Raw genomic sequence first — 15,260 nt, 5'->3', positions numbered from 1 at the left:
TGATTGAGAGTCCTTTCCGACTTACAATTGAGCACCCGGCTTCTTCTCCAGCTCCTGTTCGAGTGAGAGTTTAAGACCGGGCAGGGAATCAATGGGAGTGGTAAGTTTCAAGAGCAAGATCAGAGGGATAGTTGACTCCGGTATCGGATAAGAATTATGGTATTGTTGCCATTGCAGAGTTAGAGGAGCCGAATGAAGGTCCAGTCGCCAGCTGCTTGTTGAATACCTTGTTTCATCCCTGTAGTCCCGGTAGTCCAGGTAAAGTTGAAGTTTCATCCCAAACTCGTAGTTTCGTAGTTTCATCAGTAGCTGTCCATCAATCAGAAGAGGGTTTCCTCGGTGCCCTTAAGTAAAGTGAGGAGAGAGAGGCAAGCTAGTCCAGAGTAGAGGTCGGGGTTCACTCATCGGTAAGAGATTGTCCTAAGTAGTAAAAGAATGAATATAGTTCCCCATCTGCCGCATCTAGTAGTAGCTTGGCTGTTTCCCTTATATTAAGTCGGTATCGGAGCCATAGGTCATAGGTATAGGTGTATAGGGAAGGAAATCAAGAAATGTGGAATCAGTATTTGTAGTTGTAGCTAGAGGAGAGGCAAGAGAGCCTGTTCAGGAGGTGGGCAAGGGATCCACCAAGGGAAGAAATAGAACCGTAGTGCTAGTCTAGTCAAGTTGACAGAGCCATAGTTTAGGTCGGGTTGGTTAAGAGCAAGATCCGAGGAGAGGGAATAGAAGCAGTATGAGTTAGTCTCTTGAGCACCTGGGTGACTTTCATCTTATATAGAAGCCTCATCCACTCTTTGTTGAATTAGTTTAAGCCAGCGGACTCTTCTCTTTGAATTGAATATCTCCTTCTTGTGGCGAAATACAGACTAGTTGGGCCTGGGCCTGGCAATACTGCTCGAATAGAACCTAGCTCATTCTCTGGTAACTACCCAAGTGCTCCTGCCTTAAAGAATAGGGTGGACTTACCACAACTCTGATAAGACTTAGAATACTAGTCAAATCATTCCACTATCAACTCGTGTGAACGGGCTTTACAAGACTTATGGAGCTGGGCGGATTCAATAAGTCTAGGCGGATATATAAGTTGTTTGATACCTTCTGTAGTAGCGGCGGTGAACTTGCCTAGTTGCGGTGAAGCTGTTTCAAGATCCGAATAAAGATCATAAGCAATTAATGCAGCTGTAGATTCAAAGTAAGGAAAGGAAGCAAGAACAAGTACTAACGGTGTTTTTTAGCTTAGAGTTTGTATTGAGTCTTTACTTAATTCTATTCTAATTATAGGTAATTCTATGAGGTTCTTCTCTATTTTCTTCTTTTTAGCAGTAGCAATATCTTATATGTGTGTATTGGATCTGCTTGTTAACTGAAATATTAGTACCTTGTCTTTGAGCGTCAGTCATAACGAAATAAACACTGTACGGAGAGTCAAAGATGGCACTATATGAGACACAAGCACTGTACGGAGAGTCTAAGAATTCTAACCTATGATATTAGCACAGTACGAGATGAGCATCACTGTATGATGTGAGCGCACAGTAAACGATTAGCACTGTACCGAGCTGTACACGATTATCACTGTACCTTGATGGGCACTATACCCGATGGAGTAGTAATTAACCTCGTCAAGCAACGTCAGCGGGTGAACACGATTAGAATTAGTGGAATCCTTAATCGTACCTACATCTGGCTTCCTAAACTCAGCATACCTAAATCTGGATGAGCCCTAACTGTATTTGTTTACAGAGCAAGAGGTATAGTAATTCTAAGGAAGTAACACATACTGTACTGGGTTGGATGAGCCTTAAATGAAATGGGTCAGTTATGAAAGTGTAGTTCAATAAATAAGTAAATGGGGGGCCAAGTCACTTCAGTTTACAAGTAGTAGTCCCAGGTGAGGGTAGAAAGGGTGTTTACAGCCGGATACAGCTTACTTACTTGATACTGCCTCCACTGCCTCTGCTTTAGTTGTTGCTTGGGTGGCTTGCCCCTGTTCTTGTTTCAACCCCTGGTAAAGTAGCTCTGAAAGTAGCTCTAGGAAGGAGATTAGGCTTCAAGTGTAGTTATGGTCGCTGAACTTGAATGCTTGTTTCAAGTCATGCTTGGTGCTAATGTTGCTAAGGTAGCTAAGGGGGCTAAGGTAGCTAATGTTGCTAATGTTGCTAAGGGGGCTAAGGTTTCTAAGGTAGCTAAGGGGGCTAAGGTAGTTAAGGTCTAGTAGCTAGTCTCCGATGTCTAGTAGCTAGTCTCCGATGTCTAGTAGTTACTAATGGGACTTGCTTGAGACTGTTACTATATACTTTGTTGAGCGGGTCTGAAAGGTAAGTTGAGTTTGGTGCTTACGCTCTAGTCAAGTTACTAGGCTCGGGTATGCTTAAGTGCTTGTGTTAAGCAAGTAGTCAATAGATAAGTTGTTGTTAATTAATCAAGAAAAAGCCATAGAAATTCTATCTGTTATTATTAAGAATTGAGTTTAGAAAGATAGAAGCAACAGGGTCGGGGTTCACACTTATAAGAGTTAGGGTCGGGTGCCCCAACAAAGGATTTATAGTAGTTGCTTGGCGAAACCCATTCAATGGCAATCCGGGAAGCGGACGAAGAGCTAAAGATAGCAAGCCCGTCCCCGGAGTAGATGTTTTGAAGATGCTTGGCTTCCATTGCTGATACTGGTTATCCTTGCATTGCATCACACCTACGTACTTTATCATCTGGCGGGACAGCTACTTAATGAAGGCTACGGTTCCCAAAAAGAAGCAAAGAAAGACTACATGTATAGACTAGAATCAAATAGAGAATCCTAGCAGCCAAAAGAGCTCAGCAAATTGATCCCCATCTTCACCTCAGGACCCGTCAGGTCCAGCTAGAGGAGTGGGCTAGGCAACATTCCCTTTTTGAGAGCGCAGCCTATTTCCGAAATTCTTTCCACTGTTGGTTACTATAACCAGTAATGACTGTTGGTTACTATATATTATATATTGAATAAGAAATCTAAATAACTCTTCGATATGTGATTTTCTTGTTATTTGAATCTATATATATTGTTGCTTAATTATCTTATTGACTGAACAAGTGAGTGTTACTTAATTATCTTATTGACTGAACAAGTGAGTAACCTTGGGACTGACTCAAAGATGGATAGCATTTATGCGAATGCGCCGCTCTTCTTTCCTGATCTCAGGTACTTTGTCGATCTTTAGATCATGCATTCTCGCGAATCAAAGAACTACTAAAGGAAGATCTAGGGGGTCCTGGCCCAGTGATTTATATATGCTTCTCCCGCCGAAGCGGAAATGGAAGGGCTCGATTGAAATCGAAGTGAAAGAAACCATGTAAGTCATAGTTGCTTCTTGCTACTCTCTATCCGTATATCTAGTCTCTCATGAATCAGAGCATTTCATTCTAGGTCATTGTCTCTCGCGTGGAGGAAGAGCGGTAGCCAGATTCCTTTCTATAGCTATCCAGCAATTCCAGATGGGCACCTTACATAGTTTGGCTTATTAACTTCCGGGCCTTACCAATAGGCACCTCAATATACTTACTCAATTAGTTCTTGTAAACTACTTCCCTTTACCTATCTTTCTTTCTTTCTTCTTTACAACTACTTCCCTTTACCTATCTTTCTTTCTTTCTTCTTTACAACTACTTCCCTTTACCTATCTTTCTTTCTTCTTTACAACTACTTCCCTTTACCTATAATTGAGTCAGAAGCGGGGTAGAGGAATTGGTCTACTCTAAAGGCTCATGACCTGAAGACGGAATTAGTATAGTCGCCTGCCTGTCCCCGCCTAATCACGTCAGATACTTGATATAGTCCTGCTCGTGACGGAGCTCCATCAAGTTTGCTTCATGCGGTCGGGTGCCTCACTTGATGGCGGGATGCTTACTTTCTAGACTAGGCTGGAGTAATAAGGAGGATAGCTTTGAGTTTCTAACTTCAACGTTAGTAGGGGAACCTCCTATTCTGTCTTGATGACCTGCCGAAGTGCCGTCGTAACCAGTGGTTGATCTCACCAATCAGCTACCTGGTGGTCTGGTTAATTACCCAAATTCAGAGATCGGCCTTCTGTTCTTTGATTAGTTAGAGTGTTATGACATCAGAGCGAGTGAGTCTGACAACAGGTAAGCTTTTTAGTGCGCGATCAACAGCTCTCTCTTAAGCTTACTTTCTCACAACTATAGTGCCCCTACAAATCTCTATAGGGACCACCTTAGTTTACTGAAGCTATGTAAGTGGATAGGGACCACCTTAGTTTACTGAAGCTATGTCAGTTTCATTGGCCTGTGGTTACTAGATGCTGGGAATAACTAAATAAATAATAGGCAATGAGCACTAAATGTCAATAACAGAATTTGCTCATTATTCGTTATTTCCGGGTCTTTTCGTTGCATTCACTTACAACAAGAAACAACCACCAGCGTTTGGTGCAGCACTTTCCTTTTTTTGCATTCTGATTCCTTTCCTTGGTCTTTCGTTCTGTCATATTCCTAATAACTTATCCAATTACAATGTCTTAACCGCTAATGCACCTTTCTTTTATCAAATCTCAGGGACATGGTCTAATCATGAGGGTAGTATTTTATCATGGTGTTGGATCCCAAGTTTTTATGGATTCCTTCTTAGTTACCGGGCCAAAAGCCATAATGTCTCAAAACTCAGAGGCAATAGATACACCTTTCTTTTCTCCTTTGTCTCGAACTTTTTGAATAACTCCATTCTATCTCTCCAACTCAAAAGTAGGGCAGCAGCGCCCCAGTTGTACACTCCCTTCGTTCAACGGGATTCTTCACTTAGTTCGCGAAGGAACCGGACGGAAGCCATAATCAACGTAGACCCAGGGCTTTTAAATGCGCCGTACTACCCGCAAATGAGCTTTGCAGTTCTGGACGCTGGGCGCTCCCTTGGTTTGCGAGAAGTCAGAAGGATCAATCTTTTGTTGCATCTGGCACGAGAAGCCAAAGATAGAGCTGAGTCCCTCGATGAACAGCGGATTTCCGGAGCTCTTGGCATTGCTTTGTTTTTCTCTCCTTTCCTATCAGCGAGTTCCGATCCTTTTGTTCGAAATGTCTTCGTTTGTACCGAACCGCTTGCAGAATCAAATCCTGTTTCACAAGATCCTATATCAGCTATACATCCTCCTTTTATATATGCCGGAGACGTCGCCAGTGCTATAGGCTTTAGCTTATGTAGATCCAAAATGCGGAATGGGATTGTTGCACTCCACTCGCCGCCAATGCTTAAGGATGCCGCCGAAAAGAATGGAACGCTGCTTCGCTCTGCAGGATGCGTCGGATCCCATATAATCAGCTCGCTCTTAACCCGGTCATTCCAACATTTTGTGGGCGGTGCACCTGCTCCATTGTTGCGTAGAAATAGAAGCCTGCTCATGCAGCTTCGGTTCGGCTTCTCTTCGCTCTGGACAGGAGCGCTAATGGACACGGGGAGGGAGCTGGCGAAGCGTGTCGTTCATAATGGAATAAATCAAGATACTACTACTAGTTTCACCGCCGGCGCAAACACAGTGGTCTCTGACCAGGACCAGGAACCAATTCACATTTGGATCTTGACATGTCGGTTGTTTTTAACCGTAGGCATCTCGCCAGGAAGTTGGTGGGCTCATCATGAATTAGGTCGGGGTGGCTGGTGGTTTCGGGATCCCGTAGAAAATGCGTCTTTTATGCCTCGGGTATTAGCCACAGCTTGTATTCATTCAGTAATTCTTCCGCGTCTTCATTCTTTTACCTCGCTTTTGAATATTTTGACTCTTCCATGCTGTGTCTTAGGAACCTCTTCAATACGGTCCGGATTGCTAGCTCCCGTTCATAGTTCTGCTACAGACGATACACGAGGAATATTTTTATGGCGGTTCTTCCTTTTTATTACTGGCATATCTATGATTCTTTTTTACCAGATGAAGCAGCAGGCATCGGTCCATATAACCCATAAAAAAGAGATGGTTGTGGCGCGAAGTACTCTTGTGCACCTACTACACTCGGCTCCCGCCCCCTTATGGTATGGAATCATTTCGCCAGCTAACCACAGCATCAAAGAAAAACACTGGGTTTTGAAGCGCCACCAATGACGGATTTCGTACCGTCCATAGCGCTTCGGAAGTCACTCTTAGGCGTAGAGCAGTCCACAACGGAAGCCTAGCCTTTGAGCTCCAATCTTATTTAGAACTTCGGAAGATGGTCAAGGTAGCTTGCTCTGCACTAGATGCGCATGTAGTCTATAGGAGCAGTCTTGTCGGGAGCAAAGTAGCAACGCCAAGAAGGTTGCAAACGCTAGCAAGTAGTCCAGTAGCAAGAAAGCTAGCAGCAGCTTGGTCTTAAAGAAAGCTAGCAGCAGCTCTTGGTCTTACTGGCTTTGAAGCAAAAGAAGGATCTGCTGAAGCAAAAGAAAGAAAAGTAGATCTCGGTTAATATAGATCGAGTTATTGCCAAGTCCTGTCTTCGTAGATGCTTTCGGCGGTAGCGAGTTCAAAAAGGGGCCGCTAGAGTTCCCATTATTACAATAGATGTTTTCAGCGGTCCAATCAGTCAATATCTCGAGCAAGAAGCAAGCAGCACAGAAAGCAGAGTAGTCCATCAGTCTATGAGGTTTTCCAACAGCAACAAGAACATAGGCAGGAGAGATTCCAGTTCTTGTCAAAGGATCATTTCTTACCTAGTAGCGACCAATTGCAAGAGGGCTATGTTTTCACCCACAGAGCAACAGTCAAGCATTCAATCATTCTGCTAAGAGTGGAGTATGGCCACTACAATTGAGTTCTGGTGATTCAGATGGCATTACTCTGAACTAAAGACTTGCTCGTGGCATTAAACTAAACACCTTCCTTCGCTTAGACCTTTTCGTTTCATATTTATACGCTTAACTCCCTTTTGTGCTGTTAACCTTATTCTTATTACACATTAGATAGGTAGGTAGGTAGACGACACCAGTATCTTTTTTCGCGTCTGCTTTCTCCGTCAGTTGGCATTGAGTGCTAGACCACCTTTTCTGTTTACCCTTACTCTGAGTGGTTAGAGGATTAGCTGCAACCCTATTATCTTCTACTGAGTGGTTAGAGGATAAGGAGCCAACCTATTCTCTTCTATGAATTACTACCTCTATATCAATAAAGGAAAACTCCAAATGACAATCTATTCTATTGTCATTCACAAATTACTGAGTACGAAGGCACATCTAGGCCGTCGGGTAGCTGCTCACCATTTCAACAAAGTCTATATATGTGGTTCTAGAAATGGAATTGCTATTCTCGATTCAGACAAGACACTGATTTGTTTACGAAATGCTTTGAATTTCATAGGATCTCTCATTCGTCAAAAAGGCCGTTCCTTCCTTTTAAAGACACAGAATAATCATATCTCATATATAATGGAAGAAATGGCGAGCTGTATCAATGATTCTCAATGTCGGATCGGGGCTTTTTTCACCCATTCTTGTTCCAGTCCCACTAAAATACGTTCGAGAAAGAATAAGATCAATTTAGGTTCGAACCAACAACCTGATTGTGTCGTTATTCTGGATCCAGAGAGAAAGTGTTCGGTCATACAGGAAGCTGATCGATCACAAATACCTATAGCATCCTTAGTGTTTTCTACGATCCCTTTGATATCCTATAAAAGAATCACTTATCCCATTCCAGCGAATGATCCTATACAGTTCATATATCTATTTTGTCATTCGATCACGAAAACAGTTATTCTTGAACGGGGAAGAATCGTTGCGATTCCAGAGAATCAATCCAACCGTGTAATAGCTGTGTTATAGAATTTCTGAATAACCTCCGGACAGAGAAAGGATCATGGCGAATCATCTCTTTAGGTCGTAGATACTATACTAAAGACACTTCTCGGATAAAGCGTTACAAAGGCAGGTGCTTGGTCCCTCAAACTAGGTGTTATGCGGCTACAACCATGGCTATTTCAATCCTTTCACTCCACAGACCACTCGGGTTTTTCTTATGGAAGTTGGGAATATTCGCATCCACGTATCTTTACGGACATTGGAAGAGGAATTGGCACGCCTCTCCTAATCGATAGGGCCACTTTTGAAGGTCACTATGGTCACTTTGCGAGAGTCCTCTTAGGTATTAGTTTCTCATCCCCTACCACCATTTATAGAATCGGTCATTCTCTGGGTTTTCCATCTCGCCTACTACAATAGAATATTCCACCCTATTTCTGTACTTTTACAATAGAATATTCCACCCTATTTCTGTACTTTGTCTTCTTCTATCGGGCATACCCCGGCCGAGCACTCAGCGTCAAAAGATCCATTCGACTTGCAAGGGAACCAAACAAGCAAACAAGCAACATCCTAATGACCGCCAAGGGCCAAGCTTAGACTAGTGTGTAGCGGCAGTCCCTTCCCGCTCGCAACCATTGATTAAGGGCACTGGATTCTGCATCTAGTTCTGGTATAGGAATAAGAATATAAGTCACTTAACACCGTTGGACGAACACAGGACTCGTTTTCATCAATCCCCGGTAGTAGTTGCATTCACTTATGAGTGTCATTCTTATGGATGCTTTCCCGCTCTTGCATTAGTAATGCCTGCTGCTGGGCTTATTGAAAGAAAGCCAATGTTTTATAGGCTTCAAGTGCATTATTTAAAATAAGTATATGTTTTTCATTGGATTTCCCCCATAAAGCATAATAAGTGACCAAGACACGGATAGGCAAGTTATTACTGAAACACTAGCACCCGACCTATAATAAGTGTTAACCCCGACCTCTCCTCTGGTTACTATAAAAAATCCATCAATCTTTCCTTACAGCTTCAAAGCATGGAATTGATGCATAGAATTTCTTCTTTAAATAAATAGTCAAGGGCAGAAATAGACATACCGCCGCTACAAGGCCTAGATCCAATCTCAGAATTAGCAACTCCTCTGGATGTAAAGGTCCTTCGAGATAGTAGGAATTTGCCGAGGGGTTTCATAGAATATGTAACTCACCTAGTGCTTTCTCCTCTAAGTAACTCAATTATTCACCGTCTTTTTTCATAGCCAAGTCTACTTCGCCAGTACTAAAGGGATGGGATTCCACTTCCTTATTTGGATTATTATGTATTTCTAAAGAAATCTGGATCGGGTCTAGATCATACCTTAGGCTTAGGATCATAATCTAGTATAATAGACTTCAGTGAAAGGGCACATAAGTGTTCCTAAGATCTATCAGACCTGGCTAAATCCTCTGGGCCAAGACGACAAGCAAACGAATACAGGCAAACACTAGGACTCCAAAAGAAAGGACTGGAATTAACGTCTTACAGTAAAGCTCCCCGCTGCCTTGGAATGAGGGCTCCCACTAACTCATAACTCCGATAATGAGTATCAAAGTAAAGTTCAGCGTCGGGTCAGAAAGTAGAGTTTCATCAGTGTGGAACTAATTAATATACGAAGCTCTGGTATTGAAGTTATGAATTGAACTAACTCAGTAAAGTCAAGAATTTCCCTCCCTCGCCTCTGCTCTTGCAACTCGGGATTAAGCTCTCACTCTCCTCTACTGGCAAAGAATTCCACTAAGAGGTGAGCTAGCTATAATAGAGAAAGGCATTGGAGGTTACCATTTAGTTCTATTCTTATCGTCGTTACTAGCTTCGGTCAAGCCTTACTAAGTGGAGGCTTACTAATAACTTAGGGCTTACTAGTAACTAATTGACTGACTATATGGGCTTACTACTCACTTACTCATAACGGATTGACCATCAAACTAAAGAAGTGACTAAGTCACTACTAGACAAGTAGGCAAGCAGCGTTAATAAAAGGGAAAGCAAAACCAGTAAAGTAGTCAAATACCTCGACTCGTGGGCAATTCTTATTCTGTTACTACGGAGCTCCATTCTGTAACTCCTTACCAGCTGAGTTCAATTCAACAAGTCCTGCATGAGACCCCGCCCCTCTGTAAACTAATTCTGGAATTCTACCTTAGGCTCGTCTCTGGTCAACTAATCAAATGGGAAAACCATCATCTCCACTTAGAAACAGTCCTTCTAATGCATTTGTAGCGTCACATCTTATTTGTTCAAAGCCAAACTCTCCAGAACAGGAAAACCTCTGGCACAAAGCAACAAACAACGACGCAAGACGAACAAACAAGTAACGGTGAGCTGCTCGCAACAAGACGAAGTGTGCTAACACGGGGGGAATTGACTTAATGGAATTGTGGAATGGAGTCCTAAACTACGGAAGTGCGAACTCCTCACGCGCAAGTCAAAGATTCCATTACTGTTTTCGGAGTCCCCTAAGTTACCGGATTTCTATTAGCAGAGCAACACATAGGCTAAACAACGATTAAGAAGATGAACGCCTTTCCCTCAAACACTTAACTTCTTGCTGTAGGGGGCCCCAATACGGAATTGATTATCTTGCTTCGAGCTCCCGTTAACGAGTTACTCTTATTCTTATTCTCTTATCACTCAACTCCTAACATAGAAATAAGGAACTCCCACGTTAGCGAGCGGAACTGCTTGTTTCATGGACACTCCCTTCACTGATGCTACTGAGTCTTGTTGAGGAAGAAATCAAATCCAATCAACATTTCTTCACAGATGCGCTTTAACTCTCTTGCAGGGCATATAATTCTCTCTTATAACAAGCAAGTAAATACGGAATTGACAGTGGATCTAAGGTATCAAACGGAGGATAAGAATTCAGTTAGATGAGAAAGCCGCTTCTTCTCTTGTAACTACGGATTCTCTGGTTACTGCAGGCTCTGGCTCTGTAAACTAACCATTCCTCTGATCTAATTGCTCCCCTCTGTAAACTAATCAAGTTATTGCTCTGGTCTGGACTCTTTACTACTCTACTACACCTCCGGCTTCTATACCTCTAGCTCCTGTACTTCTGGCTACAACTCCTTCTTTTATATCTCTAGCTCATATACTTATCCGTAGTCAACTCATTCCATTCCATTCCTCTGTAGTGACCTGACCTGGATTGATTTGATATACCCGATACCTCCTAAGGCAACAATACCCATGGCAACAGGCTACAAATACAGTTATGGCTCTGGACCACTACTTTAAGGAGGCCAGGGAAGAAAGGTAGCTAGCTCTAAGTCTTCAAGGTCAGAAAGATCTGATTTCAGTCCTGGGGCAAGGGAAGAAACAGACTCGACTCAGGGGAGTAGTAAACGGAAGAAAGCCTCAAATAATGCAATTGAAAGCTGGTTTTCTCTCTTCCCAGGATTAGCAGCGGGAGCTTAAAGTATTGCCAGGTCCAGTCAGCAAAGCAAAGAGAAAAGGAAAGGAGATGGTTTGAAACAAGAACAAGAACTGGAACTGTCCTATCTTAAGAATTAATTGATTATGACCTGAACCCATACTTTAGCCTTTACCTCAGCTGTTGTGAATTCTATAACTTCATTCTATAACTGGTGTGCACCTACCAACAACAAATCATTCTGAAACCTTCCGCAATAAAGTCATAATGGAATTGGAGAATAGAAGGATCAACTGCTGCCTAACCACTACTAGGTCAAGCATTAGCCTGTAACTTGAACTCTATCCACTCGTCTTAAGTACACACCGAACAAGCACTGAGTCTTGATCCGAAGTAACATTAGCCGAAACACTTTTTCTTGAGCAGAGTATCTAAGGTAGGAAGAAATCACCCTTTCTATATATATGATACCTGGACTTTTTTCTTGAGCAGAGTATCTAAGGTAAGAAGAATATAACCCTTTCTATATGATACGAGAGTAAGGAGTGAATAAATGAATGATTTGTGGCATGAGTAGTGGTGTATAGGAGAAAATCGTATACTAACTTGATTTCATTGCTTCATACTAGGGTGATACTACTGGATTCAAAGACAAAGACGGAATTGGATCATTGCTTAACACATAGGTTATACTACTTGTTTTCTTACTGAACACATAAGCTAGAATCCCCCCGGACGGAGGATGTCTTACTTACGGAGGATGTCTTACTGTTGCTCTACTCCGGATGCTTTATCTTCTACTAGTGGATTTTTTACTGGTTGATCTTTTCCTGTTTTCCTCCTCGACCGTGCTCTTCCTAGCTCAACTACTGAATCTAACGAACTTACTGGGCAGATTGGCAGATAGAGATAGGCCTCCCTAATACCTGCAACAAGAGCACAGAGCACACACACATATTATTCTTTCAGTAGCAATGACTTTAGGGTCGGTGGTGGGGCACTACAAACAATGGGGCTTTCATTACAACACGGGGACTCTACACTTTGATATTGCCTTCACCTTATGCTTGTCTATCCTAATCTGGCCATCTCCTATCCCAATGCCCTAGGAAGATTACTTGAGCAGGTAAAGGTAAGAGAAGTCCTTCCTTATAGCGGTAGTAGCTTGGCGGATAAGAATTAAGGTAGCCCAACTATAGAACCAGAATTGTCTCTTTTCACTCTTTCTCCCGAGCACATAGCAAGTAATAAAGATGTATCTGACTTTGGTAGTATAAAGCATCCATCTTTCACTCCACAATGGTAGTATAAAGCATCTATCTTTCACTAGTATCTTACAATGGTAGTATAAAGCATCCATCTTTCACTCCATTCTGTAGTTATGGAATCTCATTCTGTATGGCAATAGGCACCAACTCTTTCGGAATAGATTCTTTCCCTGACAACTTACTGTAAGAAATGAGCTATGATCTAGGATTGGGGTCTTATTTCCTTCCCTATCTTTCCTGCTTGACTACTTTCTGCGGGCCATAGAAATCAATAAGAAAAAGAAGTAGGCGATCACGTTACTGTATTGCTCGGGCAAGTAGTGGTGGGGAAGTGCTTCATATCCACTATAGAGGCAGGATAATGTTCTTAGACTCAAATGCATTAGAACAGCCTAATAACATAGACCATAGAGTAATACCTAAGATTATTTCCCGCCGGACATTAATTCAGCAAGCAAGGGTAGAGTTACAGAAAGAGTGAAAGAAGTCAGAAGCAATGGCTAACGTGAGTTCGAACCCACAAGGGCTTCTGGCTAACGCGAGCTTTGGAACGGAACAAGAAGCTGCAACGGCGCAATAAGAATAGAATACTTAAGTCGAGGGTTCGGAAAGGAAGCAATGCAATGAGTTTACTTAGTTATATCATATGCGTGCGAGATATCTTCTTTTCAATTTCATTCAATTGGCGTCGAGAGAAAGTCTATGGTTGTTCGGTTAGGCAGAATAGAGCCAGCAGTAATAGGTGAGCTTTGGATGTTTAGTTAGCTTCGGTGTTTGTTTACTTTCTTATATCATGGGCAACATAACTTCCATTCTTTTTATTGAGGACACAGCAGTAATAAGTGAATTTAGGGGTTTAGCACTGGGCCAACTATGAGTTCCACCAAGCTACTACAGTGAAAAGAGCCAGAGGGATGGAAGCCAGCTGCTTGCTGAGATGAGCAAGAGCAGAGGTAGATTTGTATAGAAGCCTTCGATATGGGATAAGAGATAGAGGAGCTAGGAGCCGGAGTTAGATTCGATGAGAGCAAGAAAAGTATTAGTTTACAGAGGAGAGGCCCTTATTGTAAGTTGTTCCTATTGCCTAGTTAAGGGGTCGGGTAGTCAAAAGAGAGTACCTTCTTCGGGTAGTAAAAAGAGATTACTTACTTGTTAGGGTAGCCCCTGTTCTTGTTTGATTGGAATTCTTAGTGTAGCTCCCCTGTCACTTATGGGCTTGCTAGTTTCAATAAGTATTTGTTTCCAGAGGAGAGGTATAGTATCCGAGGTTTACTGACTTTGTTGACTTACTTGTTAGGGTAGTTAAGGGATAGGTCTAATTCTGATCTGAAATCAAGAGGACCACTAATAGTTGGTTTCCAGCCCCAACAGGTACTATAGTAGTCTAAAAGAGGGACCGATCGCCCGAAGGAAGTTACTAGGCCTGCATCTAGGGCAACTCAATAGTGCTAGTCTAGTCAAGTTTACAGAGGAGAGGAAGTATTTGTTTCCTCAGCAGCAAGCGAGAAGTCAAATAAGTAGATAGTAAGGTTATGTACCTGCTTAAGTACGCAGCTTCCCCTTCTTTGGAATCTTATGATTGTAATCCACAGGGTTGCGCATCTCATCTCACTGTCGGTGCTCTCCCCCCAGTTGATAGTTCACTTTCCCAATTAATAGTCAGGGTAGGTCTAGTCGGGGAAGACAATAAGAATGGACTGGACTTACCGGTCCTATACATATCGCTATGAGCCAAGGAACTACTTTAGTTACGCGGCAGCAGTGCTGTTTCACGGGAAAACGGCCAAGCAACGACGAAAGGCGTTGTGCGGCAGCACAACAAATAGGTAGTTATAAACAAGTTATAAACAAGTCCTGTTTCCGTGACTCTGCCGCTACACATTCTTAGTTACTTGCCGAGTGGATAATTCTATCTCTTCTTATTAAAGAAACCAGAAGAAACAGCTTCCCGACCCGATCGATCTACCACTACTAATAAGCGTTCAAGCCTGAGAGCAGTGGATCCAAAAGACTTAAAGCAGTGGTGCACTAGAAACTTCTTGGATTACAGAATTGACCTCGTTAGTTACAGAATGGAGCTAGTGGGTTGGTTCTGTGAGTTAGTAGTTGATGTCTGGTTAGCGGGGGTGTCCGTCCGTGTTTTTGACCTCGTTAGCTGGGAAGTGTTTGTAAGTGACTTTATAGGAATAGTTCCAGAAGTGCTTGTGTGCCGGGCAGTAAGTGATAGAACTATAGGCGAGGCAATAAAGATTCAATCAATAGGGTAAAGTCCATAAACCTTAGCTATGACTGCTTTCTTATTTCGGGGGATTTTCATCGGTATTCCACTCGTGTGCTTTACTACTTAAAGAATGGAGTTTCAGAGCCTACCTACTAGGATGTCTTACAACTCTCAATCAGGTGTTACAAAAGAAGCAAAGCTGGGTGAGTTAGATAAAGAAGCAAAGCAGGGTTAGTTAGGTCGACGAGATCAGAAGAATGGCCAGCCCTTATGTTAATGGTTAGAGTGGAAAGAGCGGATGATGGACACTAGCGGCAGGAGTTATGTTACGGCGCGGCAGGGAGTTTTGGACAAAAGCAATGAGCCAGCGCTAGACTGTACCCGGAGCCTAATTCTTATACCTGTGTCTCTATTTGCTATGAGCTTAGTTGTTTGTTACTTGGCCCGGAGTCTTGTATTCAAGGCGGCAGTAGCTAATGTCTGAATTGAACAAGTAAGTAATAGACAAGAAAGTTAGTGACTAAGTAAGTATAAGAAAAGCCTTAATCAGTAAGGGCGAGTTGAGTGAAAAGAGCCATTTCGAGGTCAAGTTTCAAGTGTAGTCT

The 15,260-nt window shown here is 42.6% G+C and overlaps 3 protein-coding genes across 3 annotated transcripts; 2 read left to right on the top strand and 1 right to left on the bottom strand.

Annotated features, from left to right (window-relative positions):
* Positions 1 to 4,775: 4,775 nt before the first annotated feature.
* LOC108951925 (uncharacterized) lies at positions 4,776 to 5,541 on the bottom strand. The gene has a single exon (XM_018821463.2). The coding sequence runs from the start codon at positions 5,381 to 5,383 to the stop codon at positions 4,853 to 4,855; it is 531 nt and encodes a 176-aa protein (XP_018677008.1). The 5' UTR covers positions 5,384 to 5,541; the 3' UTR covers positions 4,776 to 4,852.
* On the top strand, positions 5,427 to 7,724 carry LOC108951924 (cytochrome c biogenesis CcmF N-terminal-like mitochondrial protein 2). Its single transcript, XM_018821461.2, is given in 3 exon segments — positions 5,427 to 5,569; positions 5,626 to 5,659; positions 5,661 to 7,724. Coding segments are annotated over 3 exon segments (594 nt in total). The 3' UTR covers positions 6,078 to 7,724.
* LOC103973529 (small ribosomal subunit protein uS2m) lies at positions 7,091 to 8,040 on the top strand. The gene has a single exon (XM_009388117.3). It carries the CDS (start codon positions 7,091 to 7,093, stop codon positions 7,766 to 7,768), a length of 678 nt encoding a protein of 225 aa, XP_009386392.1. The 3' UTR covers positions 7,769 to 8,040.
* Positions 8,041 to 15,260: the final 7,220 nt, after the last annotated feature.

The sequence above is a fragment of the Musa acuminata genome, unplaced genomic scaffold, assembly GCF_036884655.1.
Source record: "Musa acuminata AAA Group cultivar baxijiao unplaced genomic scaffold, Cavendish_Baxijiao_AAA HiC_scaffold_1096, whole genome shotgun sequence".
NCBI classification, from domain to species: domain Eukaryota; kingdom Viridiplantae; phylum Streptophyta; class Magnoliopsida; order Zingiberales; family Musaceae; genus Musa; species Musa acuminata.
The sequence above is the reverse complement of the archived record's forward strand: the minus strand, read 5'-3'. Positions and strand labels throughout refer to the sequence as shown.

Excerpts from the sequence above, each read along its gene's own strand:
- LOC103973529 (XM_009388117.3), top strand. The coding sequence starts at position 7,091 with ATGAATTACTACCTCTATATCAATAAAGGAAAACTCCAAATGACAATC.
- LOC108951925 (XM_018821463.2), bottom strand. The coding sequence starts at position 5,383 with ATGAGCAGGCTTCTATTTCTACGCAACAATGGAGCAGGTGCACCGCCC.